Raw genomic sequence first — 22,860 nt, forward strand, 5'->3', positions numbered from 1 at the left:
ACATTCATGATGAGGAACCAACACCTATTCCTTCTTCTGAGCAGCCCAGCTTCTCAGTCACTATGTTTGCTGCAATGCCATGTGTTCAGCCATGGCACTGGGGCTCTGCTGCTCAGCCAGGGAAGGGAATGCAGGTATTGAGGGAGCATTATTCAGTGTGTGCCCTACTCTTGAGCCTCAGAGTGGAGGTGTACGTGAAGTGCTGTCTCCGTGCAGTCCTCAAGCGTAGCTCTGCATCTCATACCTGCTGGCAGCATTCACCGACACGGCTGTCACTGAAGGTCAGTGAACGATGTGGGCTGCAGCTGCCTCCTGAGCCATCCTGCCCAGGGTGGGACTGCCCTGCATTAGGGGAGCAGGTGGGAGACGGGCAGAGCATCCCCCGAGGGTCAGAGCTGGACAGTGGTCCTGCCCCTGTCTTAATCTGTGTAGCACTCTGGTCCTTTTTTCTGGTTATCTTCCTGGGCATGCTGCAGCTAAGAACAGGCTCCCGTGATCAGGAGAACAGGTCATTAGGAGCCTTCTCTAATTGTCAGTGTATTTCTTCACCTTTACAACCGGAGACAAGCTGACTTTCACTTTATTGTCTCGTTGTGCCCTGTAGGCTCAGTGTGCCTTTGGCTGCACCTGCTGCCGGCAGTAGTTGGCTGTGTGTGAGCCAAAGCCAAACCATCATCCAAACTGCTCTGAAATGGCCTTTAAAATGCAACGAGGACTTCAAAATGCATAGGTTCAGAATGCTAATGACGTATTTTGGCTTCCATTGCCTGGCACTCAGAGCGTGGTTACTTTAATTTTTTGAGCTCCCTGGAATCATGGAAGGAAATATTTATTCTTCATGGATTTCTTTTTTATTTTTTTTTAGTGGAAATTGAGTTTGCCATTCAGTCTTACAGTTCCAGCATATGTGGCCTCAGGGCCTCAGACACCAGCTAACATTAGGATTTTTCCTCAGTGTGCACATGCTTTGTGCTTATACCAATGGGGAGGTGAGTGCCTTGATTTAAAATAAATCCTCCCAGAAGAAAGAAATCCATCTGTCTGGGAAAAGTTAGAAAATATTTTGTCATTTATTTTTTTTTTCTCTTTTTAAAATGAATACAAACTCTAGTGAAGAAATCATCCTGTTTCCATTGGAAGGCAGTAACCAGCAAAAATGGATGTATAGCATTGAGGAATGCTTGGTGCAGGTGGACCAAAAGGGTTCCCCACACAGTATCTCTATGTACAGGAAAAAGAGGTTGCCAAGGTTGGAAAAGACAGCCTGGTTGTGAAGTTTTTTTCACATTTAATTTCCCAATTATAAATAATCAATGTGATTTACAAAATAATTTACAGAAAATGATTGGATTCATCATTGCAATAAATTACTGGGTATAATGCCACCAGCTCTGAGAGACGGTACAATACTTGGTATGCCACCAGCTCAAGGCCAGGCGGTTCATTTTTGCATTGGCAATTGAGGGATCTGCATTCCTATAGCCGGGCTCAGATCCATCCCAGTGACCTCTCCAGGCCCTTCAGCAGCTGTGAGCCCCCACCATGGGGCTGAGACCCTCGGGAACACGATGGATGGTTAGAGCTGCTGCTGCCCCAGCACAAAACCAGGATTGTTTTTCCTTCGTGCTGGATTTTCCAGAGCACAGATGCAGTGCATCTGCTGTTGAGTCCCTTCTGATGAAAAGCTCTTTCTTGGCGCCTGTGCCTTGGTGCTGCCAGCCATGAGTGAGAAGGGAAGCCTGAAATTGCTGTGCGAGCTCCAGGAAGGCAGTGGGAGGGCTCCCGGCCTGATTTCAGCTGTAAACCAAAGGTCGGATCGGTGTGGCTGCAGCCCTGGCAGGCCTCAGTGGGCAGAAGCAGTGGGCAGGCAGGAGAGCAGGGCCGTGGGGGCAGTGCTGCTGGTGCAGGACGCAGGGATCTGGCCCTGACCTCTGTCGGTCCTCGAAGCAGGACTTTCTCAAAGCGCTCTGCTTTGAGGTGACTGCTCCCAAGCCCTCTGAGATCTAGAGGAGCCATAAGGAATTCTTATCGTGTTACGAAGCCCTATAAATCTGTTATCAGCCACTCACTCTAAGCGAAGGGAGTGGCACTGAACTGGACACGTACCTCAGCATTAAGCTGGCTCTGAACTCAACTACAGGGTCACAACTCTCCTGGCATTCAGCAGCCCGTGTGTGAGGCTCCGGCTGTGCTCACCTTTACACAGCTTCCCCCTTCACATGTCCTGCCCCTGCTTCTTCTGAACCAGCACCGCGTGGTCCCTCTGGCTGCTCAGAAGCAGCACTGGGCCCAGTGGTATTTTGGTCAGTGCTGCCTGTTTTGGGCTGGCTCCATCCCATTTGGTGACGTTTCCTGAATCACACAGGCCCCAGCTGCCCTATCTGGGTGGTGAGGAGGCAGCAGTGCAAAGAGTTTGGCAGTGGCTGCCTCTGAGGCCTGGGATGGGGACAGCCACAGTGAGGAAACAGCAAAACCTATCCAAAGGCAGAAGGATCCGAACAGTGGAGAATCTCGGTGGGCCAGACTTTGCCCCTGCATTGGCTGGAAAGATTTGTTAGCCCTGTCCAGGGGCTTGGTTTGCTGGAGAGTGACTGTGGAAAGATCTGTGATAAGCTGAGGCTGAGGAGCAGATCTGACAGTGCTGCTGGGCAAACCCCAGCGTGCTTCGATGCAGCTATGCTCCTGGGGCAGCTCCCACCTCAGTGAAGCTTGGCTGCACCAGGGGCTGCCTGGGGAACCGGCCCAGCTGTGGGAATGAAGCCTTTCACCCAGCACGGTCTCCTGATTTGGAGGATCACTTGTTCACAGGGTCTGGTGTACACTGAATGGATGCTGAGAGGTAGCAATGGCGGAACAGCTAGCTGCAGTGTCCCCAGCCAGGCACTGCAGCCTTTGGATGGGGAGAGGCAGCAGTCTGCCCCTTCTTACAAGGAACATGGGTTTCAGTAAGGCTTCAGTCTTAGTTCTGTGACTCGAGGCTCTCCGTGGCACGCGCTGTCCGTAGCAGAAGGAAGACAGCTTTTGGTAGTGGTGGACTGGTCCGATAAGTAAGTCCATGTGTTCATGCCCAAGGACCTCGGGATGGCTTTTTTTTCACAGTGACGGAGTCTGCTCAGACTTTTCTCCCACACGGTCTTCTAAATGCGGCCAGCTGCTGTGCAGGCTGCTAGATGACCTCCTGCTTTGTGATGGCAGGCTGTGGGATGGAGGTGGGCTGTTTTGCCACGGTGGCAATGGCTCCAGGCAGCAGCTTGTACTGCTCTGGCCCTGAGCCTGCGGGTGGAGATGGCTGAGGAGTTTCTGGAGTAGCTAGAGAGAAAACCAAAATTAAGAGAGAATCACATAGACCTGATGGCACTGGGATCTATCTTGCCTGTGTGAGGTTCAGGTGTAAGCAATACAGAGGCTCTGTAGCTAAAACATGGCTCCTAATGGCTTGCATGTTGTCTGCATGGCAGCCCTGACGTGAAGACCCAAGAAGGTGTCCTGGAAGGGCCACAATAATAAGCAGTGGATGAAGGGAGCTACTGCCTTTTAACATGTGCTGGCACTTTTTGGTCAGCTGAGGTCATCTCAGCCCAAAGTCCTGTATGGTAGCCCTGTGGGGGGAACCAGATTCTCCTGTGTTCTTGCAGCAGGAGTACTGAGGTGTGTTTGAGGCATTCAGGAGAAGGGGAGCCTTTCCTGTGATTTCATTAGGCACTGGATGGGATCATTCATCCCTGAATTTAAGGGCAATGTAAAAGTTGCAATCTGACAGGGAAGTCTTGTTGAATCAGTTAATCTAGTCTAATCTAATCTAGCCCACTTCTCTGTTTGTCTTTCCCTCCTTTCTGCATAGGAATTTCTCACACACTTGATCAGAGACTCTGTCTTGCACTGAAATTTCCTTGCAAGGTAGAGACTATCTCCGTGCATACTGGAAAGCTCCCATCTCCCTGGCGATACTCACACATCTGCCCGTTGTGCATCTGAGGAGGCATTGTGTTGGCCACAATGACATTTGTTCCCAGGTTCTCCTGGATCAGATGTGGATGCAGGGGGTGGTGAGCATGTGGCGTTTCACTTGAGGAACCTAAAAACATGCATATCACTTTTGTTGCACAGTGGCAGACAGAGACAGCTCAGGTGGGCAGACACACTGTCAAGCTGATCTTCCAGACCCATTAGTTTTGCTGGCTCCCTTCTGGCAGAGGGTGAAACAGCTGGCTGGTAGGAGTTTGGGGGGTTGCAAAGTAAAGCAGCTCTTTAGGGGAATAGAAATGGAGTGGTCTGTGTTATCACAGCAACTGACAGGAGGAGATACTTTCATGTGAGTCAAGGGCTGACCTGCTTGCAGGCTGTCCTTCCACCCTTTTCAGGTGAATAACAGCTATGCAGTTCCCAAGGGGATGGTGACTGGGGAGCACTGGGAGTCCTCTCACAGGATGCTCACATACTCACCTCCCAGCAGCATCTCCTGCAGCAGGTTGTCAATCTTAGCCATGCCAAAGAGCTTGACAAACTGGATCTGCTCTATCATCTGCCAGGTGATGCTCTGCAGCACGGGCAGCAGCAGCAGCAGCTCCCCGAAGCGGCCCCGCGAGTCGTATTGCCTGTCATTGATGTAGTCCTCCAGGCTGACCTGCACCTGGTACCGCATGCGCTTGATCTTGGAGGGGTCGCTCAGTCCTTTGGCATCTGAAACAACACACAGAGCAAAGCCATCCAGGCTGCTCCCCCTGCATCTGTGCTCCTGCAACAGCATGAACTCTGGGCACAGGCTGAGGTGAGCTGATTCTCTGCTGTCTGTGGCAGCAGATGCTTTTCCTCTCGGGCTGACTTCACCCCTCCCTTTAAGAACAGTTTGGTTCCCGAGTGGAGATCAGGCAGAATTTCCACAACTTCCAGCTGGTATTAGTGGGCATAACAGACTGCTCCCTGTGCTGGTGACCCTTGCCTGCTGCAAGCTGCTGCATACCTGGGTCGAAGAAGATGATGGCTTTCAAGCAAGCATATTCATTGTCATCTATCTGCAGCTCCTGGAAGGGGAGGACCAGCTCATCTAGGATGCGGATGGCCACGCGGCTCACCTCCACCAGCTCAGGGCAGTTCCGTGGGACGATGTGGTCGTTCCCTTTGGACAAGCAGCACAGAGACCATCACATTGGCATTGCCCAAGCCTTCATAAGGGCATCAAGGAGTACAAAACCCAGGGGACTAATGCTGAGATAATTTTACAGAGGAAGCCTCAAGAAGTTTCTGTTCCTGTCCCTAGCATAGCCCACCAGAAATGCTGATCTGCATTGCCAGACTGGGAGTCAGTCAAGCACTGAGGGGCTGCCTGAGGAGCAAGAGCTGCTTTCTCAGCCACACCACTGCACACTCACACTGAACTAAGGGAGTGATGTTGGTGTTCACTGTCCCCCACATTTGCCACAGCACCACGTCATTGATGTGAGTGTGAGCCAGGCCTAGCTACACCTAAAGCTTGTGCTTGGCTCCCTAAAATAGAGAAGGACTCAATCTACCATCCTGCTAAACGGGTGCCCACAGACACTAAGCCACCCGCTCCTTTAGCCTGGCAGGGAAGCCTAGCAGAAGTAGTTGGTGTGCAGAAGTGCACTCTTTACCTAGCAGCAAGACATCCTTGAACACCATGGACCTCTTGGCAACTCCCAGTAACAGATGTTCCCCTGCGTGTGCCCGCAGCAGTGCCACCTGTAAGGGTAGGGATGCGTTACTTGTGTGATGCAAAGACAGACACAAGGCTGAGCTATGTTCAGCAGCCCCGGATTGGAGGGCCAGGAATGACTCTTCCCCAAGTATCTGTGTGTGGGGAGATGATGCTTTTTCTTGCTCTTTATCTCTGAGCAGTGCCTATGTCCTGCTGAAATTCTGCTCGTGGAGACCCATGTCTGCTGGCTGCTGGGGTCACCCTCTGGTCACCTGCTCCCTCTGCAGCATTAGGTGTTTGGGCCAGGGAAGCCAAAGGGATGTTTTTCTGCCCCAGCGTTAATGATTGAAGCATTTCATTTTATACCCTCCATTGGCTCCTGAGAATGTTCTGAATCTTTTGCTCTCCTTCAGTTAAAAATTTCAGAGATTTAGGCAGAAACAGAAGTTAACAATTGGACAGCCTGACACAGAGGCCTCTTAATATCCAGCCAGGATCCTCTGCTGAAGAAAACAATCATTAAACATTAAAGGAGAGATTCTGAAAAGTGTGTCCTGTTGGGAATGGTTCCCTTTCTCTGTGCGTTATCTCTCAGTATCTGACAAAGCTGAGCAAAGCCCTGCCCTGCCTGAGATGTCAGGAGTGTGTGTCACCTGTGGAAGAAAGCACTGATTAGAAAAGATGCTGATGTCTGAGAGAGGGCTTGTTTTTTTCAGAGGGTGTAAAAGAGTTTGACAAAATAAACAGAGTGAAGGTCCTTGCAAAAAGACCATGCATGCATGATGCCGGGGAGCCTTTATCTGTATGCCAAAATCTAGCCTCTATCGCTATCCAAACATGGGTGGATGTGTTCGCTGAGCTGCTCGTAATTAGCAGAGCTGCACAAAGCTGAGCTTCTCCATCTGCCGAAAATTGAGAAGGTTGAGAAGACTGCATTTCCCCAGGGGAACAGAGCCCTCGTGTAGAGTTCTGCCTGTTACAAATTCAAGAAGAGCTCAGGAAACAGAAATGCAGTTTTCTTCCCATAAAATTTGCTTCCTTTTTTCGAGCAGAGTTCATGTAACTCACTTCAATGTGGCAGAACCCTCTTCAGTGATATTTGTTCTCTCCGTGCTCAGCCTGAGGTATATCGTCCCGTTCTCAGCCAGGGTAAACATAGAAGTTGTAACACATCAAAGTAGAACTTTAACGATAAATATAGAAGTTGTAACACAACAAAGTAGAACGTTAACTTTGAAATGAAATGGCTTTGCCCCACCAAGCCCAGCGCTTTGACATTTTGGTGCAGAGGAAAAATGAGTTGGGTGTGACCTTTTGTATGAAAGTGTTGGCAGAGATGATTCATTCTCAGGCAGCATTTCAGTGGCAATGTACCAACGTTCCCAACATTAAATGTTCCCACTGGACATGTCTTGACCAGCTCTCATGCCCCTTGGGCAATGGACTTGTGTATTTTTGCTCATTCCTGCTCCCTGGCATTTCTATCCTCCCTGCATTCCCCTGAGCATTTGCTGTCTCTGTTCTCACACTGTGTCCCTCGAAAGAGTGGATGCCATTAATTCCTTTCAATGCAGCACATCCTTCCCCTCGAAGCCCTCTGTGGCAGATTGAGAACTGCTTGTCATAGGAGAATGGCTCAGGATAACCATATCAAAGACCTCCTTCAGTCATGGAGCTGAGCAGCCTCCTACCCTGTGGGAAGGGCTCAGACAGTCTCTTTAGGTTTTGATTTTACCGTGGTGGGGCTGTCAAATTTTTCTTCTGTTCTGATTGTAAAGTGAGCTCATGTGGAAATTGCTGTCGTTTGCAGAGCTGTTAACTGGTTTTACTGCCTCTGTTCCAAATGGCAGAAGGATGCAGGAGGTTGTGCAGCACTGCCCCAGGCCTCTGCTGGGCTGCAGCCTCTTTGCTGTGCAAATGTCGTTTGCCATTGGGCTCCATTTTGTTTTTCATAATGTTTGAGCTGCATTTGCCATAGCAGTGCAGCCGACTAGCTACTGCTTTAAACAATTTAACAGTCACAGAATAGGAAAAAAAAAAAAAAAAGAAATCAACTGCTGTAAAAAGTTCATTGAATTCCTTGGAGCTGCTGGGTGACTGCTGGAAGCCTCAGCGCGGGTTTTGTGACCAGATGGATGCTCTCACTTTCTGCAGCAGGACTGCAGACTGACTCAGGCCGATTTTTTGACTGCACAATGGCTAAATGGGAATCCCTGAATCCCTTCCTACGTGGGACATGAACCATGCTGGCTGCCTCCAGAAGTGATGTCCCTGCCCACCACCCTCACATGCCAGGGCACAGCCATGTCCTGTAACATCTATAGCAGACCTCTGACGTCTGGGTTTAGCAGGAAACACCTCCCTGTGTCTCTCTGAGGCTGCTTCAGGTCTTGCAGTCCTTGCAGTCTGCACCCACGGTGCTTACCCTGGTTAGAAAACTAGCAAATGTCATTTTATCATTTGTGTTAAGTGCAGATGTATTTCTGCTTTTTATCTCTGAAGAGAGATTTTTTTATTGCCTCGGGAGCAAAATAGTGTTTAGTTTTAATAATTCCACAGCAGGAGAATGGGTAGAAACATATCCCCTGGCAAGAAACAGAAAGAATACCAGGCAGGTAGTTCGATTTGAAGTGCTGAGCAGACCTGAGGCGACAATTCCTGCTAAGCCTGACTACCCTAATCATTTTCTATAGCACTTTAGGTTTTCAAAGCGCTGCACGAGCCATAGTGAACAAACAATTGGCTGGCAGATCCATACAGAATGCACGCCTGATTGTGCACCTAGCTGTTATCACGGCCATGCTCTTCGGCTGATTGGTCACACATCCAAAGGCCTGTGGCAGCATTGTATGCATGCTGCTCCCAATCAGCCCGGGGTCACCACAGCGGAGCAAACAATGCTCATTTTCTTTGAAGGTCTCAACCCTCATTTTAGTCCCGATGCCATCGCCAGGGCAGAGCGAGGCGGGGACGGGGCTCACCTGGTCATCCAGGGGCAGCTCGCAGAACGCGGGGATGTACTTGGCCCACTCCACCAGCACCAGCAGCTGCTGCTTCATGGACTCGCACACATCGGCGATGTTGGCGATCTTCTTCCCTCGGATGTCTCCGTTCATCACGAGGACTGGGGATGATATCTGGAAAGAGAAAGGATCCCTCAGCAGGAGCACAGACAGGAAAGTTCCCAGGCCTGGGAAGGTTTGGGTGGTGTGCTTAGCAGTCCCCAGCAGTGAGATTAATGTTTTTGCACTTAGAATTGTTTGTGATCACAGAGGCAAATGAGGACATTTCACATACAAAGGACAAACCTAAGAGTACCATCACTCCGAGGAAGAACATCTCAAACCCAGGCCGCAGCTTCCTGCCCTGTTCTCATGCATAGCTGGTCACTCAGCTCATCTGACAGTTTGCCCTTCGTCACTACTTTATCCTCATGCTTCTGTAAGCAATTAACTCAAGCCCGTCACTGCCCTCCGCCTGCCCTCTCTGCTCATGTACAGCATCAGCTCTTCCTGTCCTGTTCCTGCCAGCTCAGACCCTGTCACTCCTGAAGGAAATGGAGTCCAAATGCCACCCAAGGCTTTCTTCAGGTTGCTTTACCTGGAAGCTCTCCAGCTCTTGAGCTATTATTGAATAAATAAGATTGTAAAAATCTCACCATGTATTACCCTAATCAGAGAGCCCCGGAAGGCTTAGCAAATAAATAAAACCCTCTGAGTAAGTGACCCAAGATCTTGGAGAAAACAGCTCCTCAGCAGTATCTTGTTCTAATTAACCAAGCCTATAAAAGTTACCAATTAGCGTGCTGCAGTCTGCCTTGTTTAATGAGTGTGTCTGCACCCCGTGGGAGAGCGACAGCTCCCCTGGATGTGTCAGTGGCCGTAGTTTTATAAGCAGACCCTGCTCGAACCCTCCACCTCGTGTCACTGCAGGACTCAGGGCCCCATGGGTGCCCATCCCTTGTAGGTCTGGCTAGTCGAGACCCCATGGTCTCACCTCTCTGGGAGCAACACCAATGTTATTTTCAGAGGATATGTAAATACATTAGGACCCATGCAGGAACGAAGTGAGACACGGGATGAGCTTGGATATCCCACTGCTGTAGAGGCTTGGCCTGCAGCCCTTCTGGCATATCCCTCCTTGAAGGAGATGTCCTTACAGCCATCCCTAGCATGGAGCCCTGTCCTGGGAGCTGTCTGCAGGGCCATGTGAACATGGACCACCTCTCCAGCTTGAACCCCTCTTTGTTTTCATGGGACAAAGGGATAGATTCTTAAATAGCTGTGTTCTGTTCAGTGAAAGCTCTAGGATGTAAGCTTTGGCAGTATGGTTGTGGAAATCAGGAATTTCAAGCAAATGCTGGAAAGAATATCTTCATTTAAATAAAAAGATGAGTGAAACCGATTGCTTGAGAAACTGTGCAGGCCACCAGAAACCAGGAGTTCCTGACAAGCACTGGGGAAGGGAGGCTGCCTGTATGAGGCCACAGACTTCCAACAGACTCCCCAAAGCAGACCAGACCATTGGCTATTACTACAGCACAGTTCCAGACCAAGGAGCATTGAAGGGCTGTTTTTGGGTAACAAATGCCTTTGAAAAAGCAGTTTTGAGTTGGCAGATAAGTTGCTTGGAAAGGAGGTGGTAATTTGAAGACTCAGCTGTTAATTGCTCAGCAGATCCTAATGCCTGGTGCTTTGTATTGGACACAGAGGAAAGAAGAGGTACCTGTTGTGCCAGGACTTCTGCCTGCAGTAAGACGTTGATGGAGGGCAAGCTGCTGTCTTCATAACTTGATCTTCGGGTGCTGATTCGGTCCCGTTCATTTTGTACGGCTGCAAGAGAGGATGTTGGCACAGCTGCAGGTTGCTTGTGGAAACATGCAGCAAAAGCAATCAGTGTCTTACAGCATTCACTTTCTCAAGGCTTTGGACCACTTAATGAGCTGCAGTTTCCCAGCTTCTCTGCCTGGCAAAGCAAAGGTGCAGCTGTGTCTGGTCTGTGATGTGATGCCTGCAAGAGCTGACGTTTGGTCATTCTTTTTTTCACACTGGCTATATTTGGCTTTGTAGGACTGGGGTGTTTCAGAACCCCAGCCCTTGGTTCCAAACCTGCAGAGTTCAGTGGGAGAGTTTCATCTCAAGGGATCTGTTTCTCAGTATTTTGATTTTAAGGTATAGGATCTGTTTCTTAAGGGAAAGTCTGAGAGCATGGCCATGCTCAAACAGGCAGCCCTGTGTGTGAAATCAAGCAGCCAGGTATCTGCATGGCTATTTTGTCCATCCATGCAACACCTGTGAGCTGCATTTGGGAAGCTCTTGTGCTGTGTACGTGCAGTTTGCAAACTTCTCTCTCAGCTTCAGTAAGGAAGGAAACGCCAAACAGCCCCTATGCATCTATGCAGAGCCACAGAGCACTCTCATACCTTAACATAGAGAGAGTCCCAGGCAAGTGTGAGCCCAGCATGCCTCTGTGCTCTGTGTGCTCTGAGAGGCAGCAGCAGCAATGCTGAGGAGTGGGATTTGCCCTCTGTGCCACAGTGCTGCGGGCTGGCCGTAACTCACCACAGCCAAGGCAGTCACCCAAAGCCATCTGCTCAAACAAGTATTGATCGATGGCAGGGGAAACAGAACAGTCTCTGCCTTAAGCCAGCGGCTCTCTGGATTGATACGCTCTCGATGTATAAATCTGCCTGATAAAAAGCAATAACGAGGCTGGGCCAGAAGCAAAGCCCTGCAGTCAGCGGCTGTAAATAGGAGCTCTCAAGGTTATGCCGCTTGTTATCAGTAGCAGGCCCCCGAGTTCAGTCACGCCATGATGTTTTCCAAATGTTTGCTCAGTATTAGCTGGTCATGCACCTAATGTAACTTCTATTGAATATTAACAGACAGCAGCAAAGCTCTGGGCATGGGATGAGCGGGCTCTGCAGGGAGAGGAGGATTCCTGTGTTCTACAGGAAAGTCAAACCCAGTTCCTTGTGACACCTCATCTACTGTAACGGGGGAGAAGTGTTCCTGCTCAGAGGCCTTCCCACAGGACAGTATCCTTGGGGCAGGGCCTTTGTGGCTCCTCCAGTGGGGCCACCAGCAGCCCCAGGTGTCCCTGCTGCACTGAGTGCACTGGGGCTGAACAGGGACTGAATTCAGCTCCAGTGTGTCTGGGTTGTGGGTACATGAAGACTGCAGGGGAAGAGACGCAGGGAGGTTTGTGGAGTCACCTGGGCCATGCAAGCCCAGGTAGAGTTATAATTGAAATGCTCCACTTTGCCCTGGGTCCTTTCTGCTGTGGTTGATGTATCAGATACAACTCAGCTCCCTGCAGAGGGCCCACAAGAACCTACATCCATGTGAGCAAATGGAGGGGCAGAACGGCTGCTGCACTGTGCTGGGGTCACCTGCCCAGACGTGGATTTGTTGGTGACACAGTAATTTTCCCAAAGTGCTTCTGAATGGACCAGGCCTCCTCCGAGCTTCATGTATCTCACAGTGTGAGCAAGCTCAGAGCTGTGGATGCAACTTGTAGGTATAAGAGAGGGCAGTTCTGGGACATGGGTATGGCCCTGTGGCTCTCTCCTGGCTTTGTCTTTGCTGGCCCCTTTATAGGGCCCCTGGAAATGAATTTGGGAGCACACAAGGCCCTCGTGCTTTGCCAGGAAGCTTAAGAAAGAGCTGGGGTGATGGCTGTGTGCAAAGGCTCTGTAAAGCTGGGTCTGCACAGGGATCATGGCAACAGCCAACATCTCCCTGCCCCGCTGTGAGGGAGGGCTGCTCTGTGCTGAGGGCAGGGAGGGGAAGGCACCCACCTTCCTTCTTCATCCCTGCTCGGAAGCACTTCTTAAGCCTGCAGTATCGGCACTGGTTTCTTTTGTCTTTGTCTACCACACACTGCCTGTTAAACCTGGAGAGAAACAGAAGTGTGAGGAACAGTGAGACGGAGCCTGTCATGGAAGGGGAAGGGGAAGGGAGAAGTGGGCTGGAGTCCCCACATCTGTCCAAGGCAGTGTTGGCTCCAGGAGATTCCTGCTGACCTCTGGAAGGCATCGCTGACACACAAACAGCTCAGAGCAGCCTGTTCTTCAGAGAGGAGATGGCAAGCACCCAGCTCCTTCCCTACCCACTCGTATCACCACATCGATTGCAGATGATGGTTCATTACAATGATCTCCCATATGCAGCGTAAGTCTGGTAGCCATTTGCAGCATGAATTTCACTTGCAAATATGCTCTATTTGCTGCTGATCGATCAAGCTTGCAAAGACAAAGGCATACAGATCTATGAAAGGGCTCCCAGCCATGCACAGTTCTGTAGCTCTGAAAGGGCTTGTATATAGGACACTTTTGAAAGCCCCAAGCTAAGATTTGCCCAAATGGACACTAGAAAGCACATCTTTAAGCACTGTCATAGAAGATCTGGTGTCAGGAGAATTGGGAACCTTGGCTTTTCCCATTGGAACTGTGGGGACGGGCTTCCTGGGCAGACAGCCTGAACAGCTCTGGGTTGCAAGCAACTGTATGCCTCATGTGCTAAGTCTGGAGCTTATTGCTCAGATTTTTAGAGTGGTCTCACTGCTCACACTCACCAAGTGGCTGTCAGGAGCGAATCACACAAAAAACAGAGTGCTTGTGACAGTCTGAGCTGAGAATTCTCGATTTCCACTACAGATCTTTCAGTCTCAGCTGCTCAGAGCAGCAAACAGCATGTCACAGTCACTGGCAGAGCCGAGGGCCTTGTGCTAGCAGCACAAGATACAGTGTGTGAGTGGCACGAGCAACGTGCATGTCTCATCCTGACACAGGACATGCAGAGGTGGGCATGCTGCATTACCAACATTTTGCCTGAGAAGTGTCAGAGCAAGAGCTTTTCTGTGCCTCTGGCCCTTCTGAGCCAGAGGATGAGGTCAGGGAAGGCAGTGGTGGATACACAGAGGATGAAGGGGTTCAGCACTCAGCTTTGCTGCATAGCTGCTGGGGGCTGCTTCTCTGTCCTTACCTGCAGGAATACATGTGGTTCTTCCGCACGCTCCTCCTGAAGAAGCCTTTGCAGCCATCACAGCTGGAAGCCCCATAGTGCTTCCCCGTGGCACGGTCCCCACAGATGGCACACAGTGCACTCACCCCGATGCTGTTGGAGGTGTTGAGATTGGCTGCTTCTGATGGAGATGTGTCTGCTTGAGGAAGGACACAGCAAGAACACAGTGAGACAGACAGAAAACATCTCCTAACTCCTTTTCCAGTGATTTTCCGAAGAACTGTGTCAGCTGCAGCAGTTCGTAAGAAGTGGTGGGTGTCCTAAGTCATTGCATCTTGACTGCGCTAGCGCTGCTGGTGTGCCAGGGATAGCTGCTCTTCCCAAAGGCATGACTCCAGCAATGCCTTCAGGCTACACAGAAACCCATTTGCAGCTGTCACAAAGCACTGCCAAAATTCCAGAGGGATTTGCAGATGCTTTGGGCCTCTGCAGCATGGCCAGAGAACGAGTTAGTGCAGTTAGAGCTGAGGTTTTACAGCTCAGAGTGAGCTGCTGGTTTGTTAGTCAGGTGTTGGTGTCACCGCCCTGAAGGAAGTTATTACTGCACAGCAATTGCAGACTTTTTTCAGCTGGAAAACTCTTGGGCAAATACTAACTGTGCAGGGAAGGACTGATGGAGCCAATCCAGAAAGAAAGGACAGCACTACAACATGGAGAAGGCTGTATGCTGGGTAACTTACAGAGTATGGGACATGAGATGCACCCTACAGTCCCTACAAGCAGTAAGGGGACTGGCAAGCGTAGTGTGTTTTTGGGAGAGTGGGGAATTACAGCAGCCTCTGTAGGAGAGAACACCTGAAAGGCTCCAAACCATACAAGCCCTACACTAAAATCCCTCCAGCAAGCCAAACAAACCTCAAGGCTGAAGGGATCAGCTCATTATTCAGTTGATCTAATTGTCCCCTCCCAAGCACATTTTCTTGTATCAGCATGGGACTCAGAGGAAATCCCATTTGTAAATGATACCTAGGACCTACAAAGCCATAGAAACCTTCTGAGATGTTAATACCTGAGTACATCGATCCCAACAACCCCTTCAAAGGACAGTAGTGAAGATCAGCAGGCCAACAGAGGCTTAGAGCATGACAGAGTTGCTAAGAGGACCACTCAGGTGCTGCTTGTGACCCAGCCTGAATCCCATAGCACAGAGGTGGGCATTGCACAACAACAGGGCACCCAGAGAACATTCACTTTGTGCTTCTGAAGGCCTGGCATTCACTTTGAGGGGTGAGCACTGACCTCCCCAGGGCTCTGTGCTCCTCATCTCCCCTCTAGGTTTGGCAGGGACACAGGTAACGCTTACCCAGGAGGGCCACAGCTGCTCCCACCCGGCTGCTTCCAGAGAGGGGCTGCAGAGGGCTGGGTGCTCTGAGGGGAGTGGTCTCAGGATGGGGGGCTGCCTTGGCTGGCTGTGGCCTGTGTGTTGGAGAGGGCTAAGGTAGTATACAGGTGTAGGGCTTCAACTTTAGCTTCTGTTTAGCAGGAAAGGGATTGCAGGAAGTACACAGCCTCCTCATGCTGTTCCTTGATGCAGATGTGTGCGTGCAAGTGACCTGGAGTGCATGCTGTGATCCCAGCCCATGCAGGGCATCTCCCCCAGCTCTGGCAACAGCTCTCATTTCCCTGCCTGCTTTCTTTCTAATTCCTTACGTCCTTCCTCTATTGCTCTCCTGAGTCACAGTTTGCTCTCTCAGGGCCTGGCACACCCTGCTGTATCGCAGGGCTGTGGAGCTGTATTCCTGTGCCAGCTCAGGAAGCTCCTTCCTCTGCTCCTCAGTGCCAGGCCCCTGTGTCCCTTACTCCTGTGGGGCAGAACGAGCAGCTTGTCTCCCACATCCTTCCTCTAAGTGCATCCCGAGGGCTCAGCTGGATGATGCTTGCTCCAGGAAGAAAGTTAGGTTTGCAGTTCCATCTAGAGTTTGCAACAGAGAGGGAAACAGAGCCAATTCCCATCCAGTCACAGTGCTCATCTGTCTGTGACAGTTTGCATACATCCCTCCTAGCAGCGTGTGTATCAAATGCTGCAAACAGGTGAAGAAGAAATTGGCACTGTTACCAAAGAAATCACACCCTCTTGGTTTAAGAGCTGACCAAAAATGGACTTATTTTGTAATGGATTACTTTCCAATTACGCTTACTTTTATAATGCCAAAAATATGGACTCCTGGCTGCTGTGGTAAAGTGAGTTCAATGGCCATTCATTTGGAGTCATGGTTAATTTGTGTGGGACTTGCCCCCCACCAGGCACTGGGCACATGCAGAGCAAAGCTGGTGCCCCATAACCCATCTGGCTCATCTGCTGTAGGCTGCGGGATGAGGCACTGTGCCTGAGCTAGTCCTGGAGAAACCCCGGACCTTGTGGAGCTGGAGCTCACAGCCCCCGAGCAGGGCAGATCCCCTGGCTTCTCCCTGCTAGGAGCAGAGCTGTACCTCATCCCAGAGGTCCTGCTGCTTTCTGGTGGGGTTACGGGGCGACTTTGGGTGTGGGTAGGGCCAGCCTTGGGCAGGGAGAAGTGCAGCTTCAGATCCACGGGGAGAGGAATTTCATCCCGGGAAAGCTGTGCTGCTGGTACTGCCCTGTGGGAAAGGGGTAATGTGGAGAGAGGGGGAAAAAGGGCCTGGGGGTCACTGTCTACAGCACACTCAGTTCAGTCATTAACTGTGTATTTAGAGAGACCTTAGGGGGACTTGGAGAGGAATCTTCTGTTATTGCTGGGCATTTGTTCAAGCAGAATCCTTGTTCCCCAAATGGATGCATTCAGTGTGATCCCACCTTGCTGAGGGGGCCCATCTCCCCTCCTTGTTCCATGGCTGCTGGCTCCTTTCCAGCTGGGGCCAACCCCCAACCCCACGCTCTCCCTGCACAGCAGCCCTGGGGCAGCCCTTGGGTGGCATTTTGGGACGATTAGCACCCTGGCCAAGCACAAAGCAGCTTTCTGCTGTTGGGAGTACCTAGCTCCAGCTGCTCCTACAGGGACAGGGCTGGCTTTCTGCCCTGGAGCAGGCTTTCTGGTGAGCCACAGGTAGCGATTTTTTGGCACTTTTTGGTTCTTTTTTTACATTTCTATAGGAACCTTGGAGTGGTGAGACCCCTCTGCCCTCAGCTCAGGCTGAAGGCTGCTGAGGACCACGAATCCCACCCCCAAGGCTCCAGGGCACAGCTCTGCCACCTCGCTTTCCCTCTGGGGACAGCAGGACCCCCACCGTGCCCCCAGCCCTCCCCAAGCCATTCAGTGGCAGCCCTGGGGATGCGTCCCCGTGCAGCCCGGCTCATCCCATTGCCGCTGGAGGGGACTTACCACTGCCCATGGCCAGCACCTGCATGTTCTCAAACTCCAGGGTGGTGTACGCCGGGTCCAGCGCCGCACTATAATCGGCCATCTCCATGTCTATCAGGGCTTTGGAAAGGCGCATTATCATCGGCAAACACGGGCCAGATCGTGCTGATTCCCTTGTCCGAGGCTATTGGCCCTACTGCCTCTCTCTGCCTTCGCTGCGTCCCCTATCTGTTGTCTTTTATTTCAAATATTTCTCTGAAAGGATTTGCTGAGCCTCAAGGCCTATACTCCTCAGAGGGGTGGAGGCAGGGGGTTAATCTTTAATCATCTCACCCACTGCTAACGCTGCATGGCTGGTGGCTTTTTTTTTTTTTTTTTGGTGGAGCAGCAGTGATTCTTGTTGACTGTTTATGATTGCATCTCGAGGTGCTGCGCTGATCCCAGCTCTCAGGAACACACGGGGAGAAGCACTCTCGGCTCAGAGAACACCTTTGCTGGGCTATTGACCTTGGTGCTGGGCTGTGCCTGTGGTGGGAAGGCTGGAAAAATCCCTGCCTGGGGAACAAGGCTGTGCCCCACTCCTACCTCTGCATTCCCCTCTTTGCTTTCGCTCCCCAATCCCTCCTTCTCTCACTCCCTCCCTCCCAAGGCATTTCTCTTCCTCTCCCTTTCCCTCCCAGGGAAGGTCAGCGCCCGCATTGCGATTTACACGTTGCTATGCAAAGTAACAACGTAGGACTCATTTTACTTCCCTATAAACCCAGTTTTACAGGGCTGAATGCCCTATAAACAAGTCCCGCTCCTGAGCTGTGCCCAAACAACCTTTGGGGTGAGAGCTTGCCCGAGTGCCAGGCACGCAATGGAGGGGACAGTGAGGGGATGAGCAGGGCTGGCAGGGCATGCTGGGCACAGCCATGCTGCACTGTCCTGGCAATGGGCTGCCTGCTGTCGGGTACACCCCAGCCTGGCTTTGGCCTCTTAAAAGTTTCATTAGGTGTTTTATGGCACAGCAGGGCTTGACTCTGCAGTGTGATTTTTCCTTCTATGAATTCAACCAAGCAGAGCTCTCCACTGCATCACGCCTGCCAGCATCACCGGAGCCTTGCGTCGGAGCCCTGCTGAGCGGCAGCGAGGAGGAAGGCTCCTGCTTCCCTCCTGCCCACCCAGGAGCTCTCTGGGCCCCCTGCTCGCCCTCTGCTTTGCAGGGCTGATGAGTTTCAGTGCAATTTGCACCACATGACAATGCAAGATTTAATTACCCAATGGCGTCGGCTGGATGGCACGGGAAAACAAGCAATTAATGATTCAGCATCAGCTCGCTCTGCATTGAAAACATCCCCTTGATTTCACAATCGGCACCAGGTGACCGAGTCCACATGCTGCCAATTTGGGCTCCAAACTTGTTTGTGTTTGTGCATCCTGGTGCCCCAGCACAGCCCTGGCTCCCCAAGCCCTCCTAGGCAGTGTGGCCCTGAGGTCCCTGGCCCCGCAATGGTACATGCTGTTGGTGCAATGATTTGCTGACCATGTTTAGGAGCACTGGGGATTGTTCAAGTAGTCCTTGCTTCTCAAAAGCATCGTGTATCGCTTCCAAAGAGTGCTTTTACCTTAGGGCTACATATCTGCAGGAGCAAAGCAGAGAGCAAGGGAAAGCTCCTGATTTCTTACAATGGGCTGGCAGTCAGTGATCCTTTTCTGCAGGGAAAATAGCCCCTTTACACTCACATGGTCAGTGGTTCTTCCCTTTGGCAGCAACTGCCCTGAGCCAAAAATGTTTGTAATGATGTGCACCAGGGTGGAGGTGGTGAGGCAGAGCACAGCCCCGCAGTGGCCTCATCCCAGGGACATCCGTCCCAGCCCTGCTTGGGCCACAGTGATCCCTTTGATTAGATAAATGCTACAGACACTTGGTCAAATATGTGCAGGATTTGCCACAGTGTCTAGTAAAATACCATAAAAGCGTGGCCCATTTTGCTCCATTCAGCAAAACAACCCTTTGCTTCAAAAGCCTGCTGACAAAATAAGGCCATTTGCTCCTGGGGTGGGAAGGATTAAGAGGGCCAGGAACAGAAGACGGAGGGCACTGTGTGCAGGAGAGGCAGATAAGGAGTGGGGAAGTTTGGGAAGCATTAGGTGGCTCACGAGGCCGGGACATGGAGCTTTCCATCTATGGGTTTGTGTGGGCTGTCATTTTCTTGCTACTGGTGCCCCCTCACAAAACCCTTGTCTCAGCACTTGGGGTGAAGGACATCGTGCACTTCCTTTGCCCTGGGGATGGGCTCATGGTGCAGGGAACCTGCCTGGAAGCAGGGCTGCTGGGAGCCCTTGTTTCTGTCCCACATCCCTGCACAGTGAGAGCAGCTTGCCAATGTCACTGCACCCTATAGTAGTTAATCGGATCACAATGTGCTGCAGCAGCTTTGGGATGGGGATGTTTTCTGCACCTTCCAGTTATGCCAGGAGATGTCTGCAGAGGAGCCATTGCAGCCCCAGGACATGCAGCCTTCTGTGCTTATTTGATTTTTGTCAGCTGAGCAATAAATCCTTCTGACTTTTTCCACTGTAGCAGCTCATGACACTAATTCCACTTCATATCTTCAGCAAATTAATCCAAAGTGAAAGGGAATTCCCTGAGAATATGATCTGTGCTTATCAGTAGCTGAGATTCAGGAATAGATCATTTAATAGAGTGTTTCTGGTAAGGATACCACTGGGTGCTATGCTTGCTAACTCCTGCTCTCAGGTGGGTGAGCCTCTCCCAGGGCTCCTCCACAACAGTGTGCTGTGGGACCAAAGGACAATTCAGGCTGAAGGCAATCTCAGGAGTCTCTACTCAACCTCCTGTACCATGCGGGGCCTACGGAGAGCAGCATGGGCAGCTCAGGGCTTCATCTTGTTGCATCTTGAGCATCCCTAGTGCAGGAGTGAGCATCCCTAGTGCAGGAAAGCTGCAAACAAGACCAGTGCTCTGCAGCTCTTTGAGCTCACTGCCGTTGTGCTGAGCAGGTAGGTGGGGAAGCACAAAGCTGAGGGACCAGACGAGGAAGAGCAGTCCCAGGGGAATGTCACAGTCATCCCCACACATGCAAAGGTCCCTTCTGCTTTTTTTTTTTTTTTTTTCCTTCCTCCCCTTTGAAATTTCAAATTCCAGTTTGTGGACAAAGTCCTGCCTATCTGAGAATATAGATCTCCGACCACTGACCAAACTCCACTCCAAGCAGTCCTGAGGGCTGCGTTTCCCCTTGCCCACGCGTGTCTCCGCTCGGCCACGATCCCACCACCACTTCTGCCTCCAAAGCAGAGCACTCTGACATGCTGCACATGGATTTTGTGCCTTTCAGCCCTAACTTCAGCAGCTTCCTTCCCGAAGGCGGAGTGGGAACGGCCATCTGCAGCAACCAGGTAGGAGCCTTATCACCTGCAAGTCGTTTGGGCAGCCATAGAAAATGAGAAGGTGAAACAAGGGCTTCCATTGTGCTTATAGCAGCAATTTTAGCTCATCATTTAAATTAGGGAAGGGAAAGGTAGGTAGCTTCAGAAGGAGGACACTCTTGGGGGCAGAACTGCTCCATATGGTTAACTGATAACTCCGGTTTGCCTCTTCCCTCTCATCTTTTCCGATTCTCCTGATTAAGCTCGACTTATTCTCATGCTAATCATTTCTTGACCTGTTTATTCTGCATTAAAAAATTAACAGAGAGCAGTTTGCTGCATGACTTGTTCACACAGAAGTGGTGCAGGTTAGTGGGCAGCTGTAACCCTGCGCAGGGCTTCTGGATGCAGTGCCCATGCGCACACCTCGGGGATGAGGGTTTTTTCCTGTTTTTAAAGAACAGCTTTTTCTAAAGTCAATATGAATCCCCCTCCCTTCATGCCTTAGGTATATTTGCTCTGCAGCTATTTCCAAATGGGGAAGATAAAGCCAAGGGCTCATGTTTTGTCAGACTTTCTGTAAACAGGGCTACTTAGGCCGCACTGTCAAACCCCTTTGCCTTCTGCCTCAGAGCATCGTGACTCATGGAGCAGGGTTGGTGTGTCCATAATCAGCTCCACGGAGCGTGCAGGGGGCTGCAGACATTTTATCTCCCTGCTCTATGGCACATGACTCTTGGTGCTTTCTTAACCCCAGCACTGAAGCTGCAGTGGCTGTGGCTGGGACGGATTCTGGCTGGAGATCAGCACGGCTCTGGAGGATGGAGATGGATGGAGACAATGTGCTCCAGCTGAAGCTGGGATGGATGTTGGAGCTGGAGGCCATTAATGGAGCTGAAATAAATAGCTGCTATGAACGTGGGGACAGACAGAGCACACACTGCTTCAGTGATAACACTGTGCGTGCCTTTCATCCCGGGATCAGAAAGGGGTTTATTGTGCTGACTAACAAAGGTCTGAACTTGAGGAAGTAACTGCTGTTACTCCTGGGAGCTGTTGTTCTGCAAGGACAGTAGAAACAAAGAAAGTTTGAGCTGCTCTCGGGATGGCAGCTGCTCTCAGGGATGTCGGAGCAGCTGCTGAGCTGGTTTGTATTTGCAGTCGCTCTGGCTACACTGCAGCCCTCGAGAGCAGTATTGGTGTTATGGGAGCAGTGTGTGCTCGTGACTCTGAAAGTCTGGCTGCTGTGTTTTTATGCATAATGGTGCCATGAGAACAAGCAAGGAAGAAGAACAGTTACATTCATCCTGTTCCATCACACTGCAGTCTGCAGCTCAGCTTAAGTCACAGCTTCCACCCCTGATCCCTGCTGCCCCACCTGAAGTGCTGTCATCTGGGAGCACTGCACTGAACCCCAAACGTGACCAAAGGGAAACCCACCAAGCTGCTGCCTATTTCCAGAGCAGAGCTGCCACGTGGTGTCCCAGATTCACTATGTGTCGGCAGATGCTCAGCTCAAACTTGGCAGTTTCAGTCCCAATCTGTAGGGGAACAGCAGGCGTGGGGAAGAAGCAGCAGTGCTGGTGAGCAAGCTTGCTGCCAGGATTCCTGCAGGGCTCTGTGCTCTGCAGGGAACAACGGGCAGCCACAGCCCTCTGTTTCATTGACTTGAAACCTGATGTTCGTTATACACGTGAAACAGCCCGGGGTTGTTCCAGCTGGTGGAGAAATAGGCTGAGAACAGCCAAAATCAACAAAGGTTACACAGCAAGTTTTACCTTTTTTTTTTTTTTTTTTCCCTCTCTTTTTTATCTTTTTGCAAAGGTGAATTTCATCAGTGCCTGCCGGTGACCTCCAGGCACAGCTGGGGCTCACAGGGTCGGCCCTTTTTAGCTCATGGAATTAGGGCAAACAGCTGCAGAGCTGCCCTGGGTCTGATGGGAGAGCTGCAGGCAGCAGCAGGGCAGTGCAGGGGAGCTCTGAGCCTGTGTCCTCAGAGGTCAGGCAGCCCCAGCTCAGGGCTCCTCAGGGTGAGAAGCGCTGTGCTGAGCCCCATGGACCTGGGTGCTCGAGCTGCCCTCTTTCTGGGGGAACATGTCAGGAAGGGGCCACGTGTGTCTGAAGGGAGGCAGCACTGGGAAGGGCGAGGGCTGCCCGAGGTGGGAGCGTTGGTTGGTTCTGGGTTAGAAGAGATATAGGTGATGGTGAGTTAAAATTAGAGAGCTTCTAGTTTCTACAGTCAAAAGGAAACAACTTGCAAAACGCTTTTCTCTCTACAGGAGTGTGAGAGAATAACCCGGACTGTCCCTGATGTCCTCAATCTTCTGACAAAACAGCGGCCAGAGGAGCAAACAGGAGCAGCCACCACCAGGAGCTCACTGGTGGCACCTGCAGCCCGTGCACACCACGGCAGTCACCTTCACAACGCTCCTGCTTACTGCCACAGAAATGAAAGGGTGCAGCAGCACGCGAGGTATGGCTGAGTCCGAATGCTCTGTGTACAGGCTGTGCTGCATGGGGGGCAGCTGGG

At 51.2% G+C, this 22,860-nt stretch overlaps 1 protein-coding gene across 2 annotated transcripts; it reads right to left on the minus strand.

Annotated features, from left to right (window-relative positions):
• Positions 1 to 944: 944 nt before the first annotated feature.
• Positions 945 to 17,529, minus strand: HNF4A (hepatocyte nuclear factor 4 alpha). 2 transcript variants are annotated; one of them, XM_065754022.1, is made up of 10 exons: positions 16,980 to 17,529; positions 13,642 to 13,816; positions 12,456 to 12,550; positions 10,382 to 10,488; positions 8,638 to 8,793; positions 5,613 to 5,700; positions 4,961 to 5,116; positions 4,444 to 4,680; positions 3,953 to 4,075; positions 945 to 3,309 (listed from the first exon to the last, which is right to left on the minus strand). In XM_065754022.1, the coding sequence occupies exons 1-10, from the start codon at positions 17,098 to 17,100 to the stop codon at positions 3,167 to 3,169; spliced, it is 1,401 nt and encodes a 466-aa protein (XP_065610094.1). In that variant the 5' UTR covers positions 17,101 to 17,529; the 3' UTR covers positions 945 to 3,166. The 2 variants fall into 2 exon arrangements, with proteins under 2 accessions (XP_065610094.1, XP_065610093.1); XM_065754021.1 differs by having other exon boundaries at positions 13,642 to 13,819.
• Between the last annotated feature and the right edge of the window lie 5,331 nt (positions 17,530 to 22,860).

The sequence above is a fragment of the Cyrtonyx montezumae genome, unplaced genomic scaffold, assembly GCF_038088225.1.
Source record: "Cyrtonyx montezumae isolate F1298 unplaced genomic scaffold, pur_monq_1.0 scaffold_9, whole genome shotgun sequence".
In the NCBI taxonomy this organism is placed as follows: Eukaryota; Metazoa; Chordata; class Aves; order Galliformes; family Odontophoridae; genus Cyrtonyx; species Cyrtonyx montezumae.

Excerpts from the sequence above, each read along its gene's own strand:
- HNF4A (XM_065754021.1), bottom strand. The coding sequence starts at position 17,100 with ATGATAATGCGCCTTTCCAAAGCCCTGATAGACATGGAGATGGCCGAT. Across the intron at positions 13,820-16,979 it reads GGTGCTGGCCATGGGCAGTG|CAGACACATCTCCATCAGAA; the intron begins GTAAGTCCCCTC and ends TCCTTCCTCAAG. Across the intron at positions 4,681-4,960 it reads CATCATCTTCTTCGACCCAG|ATGCCAAAGGACTGAGCGAC; the intron begins GTATGCAGCAGC and ends GTGTTGTTTCAG.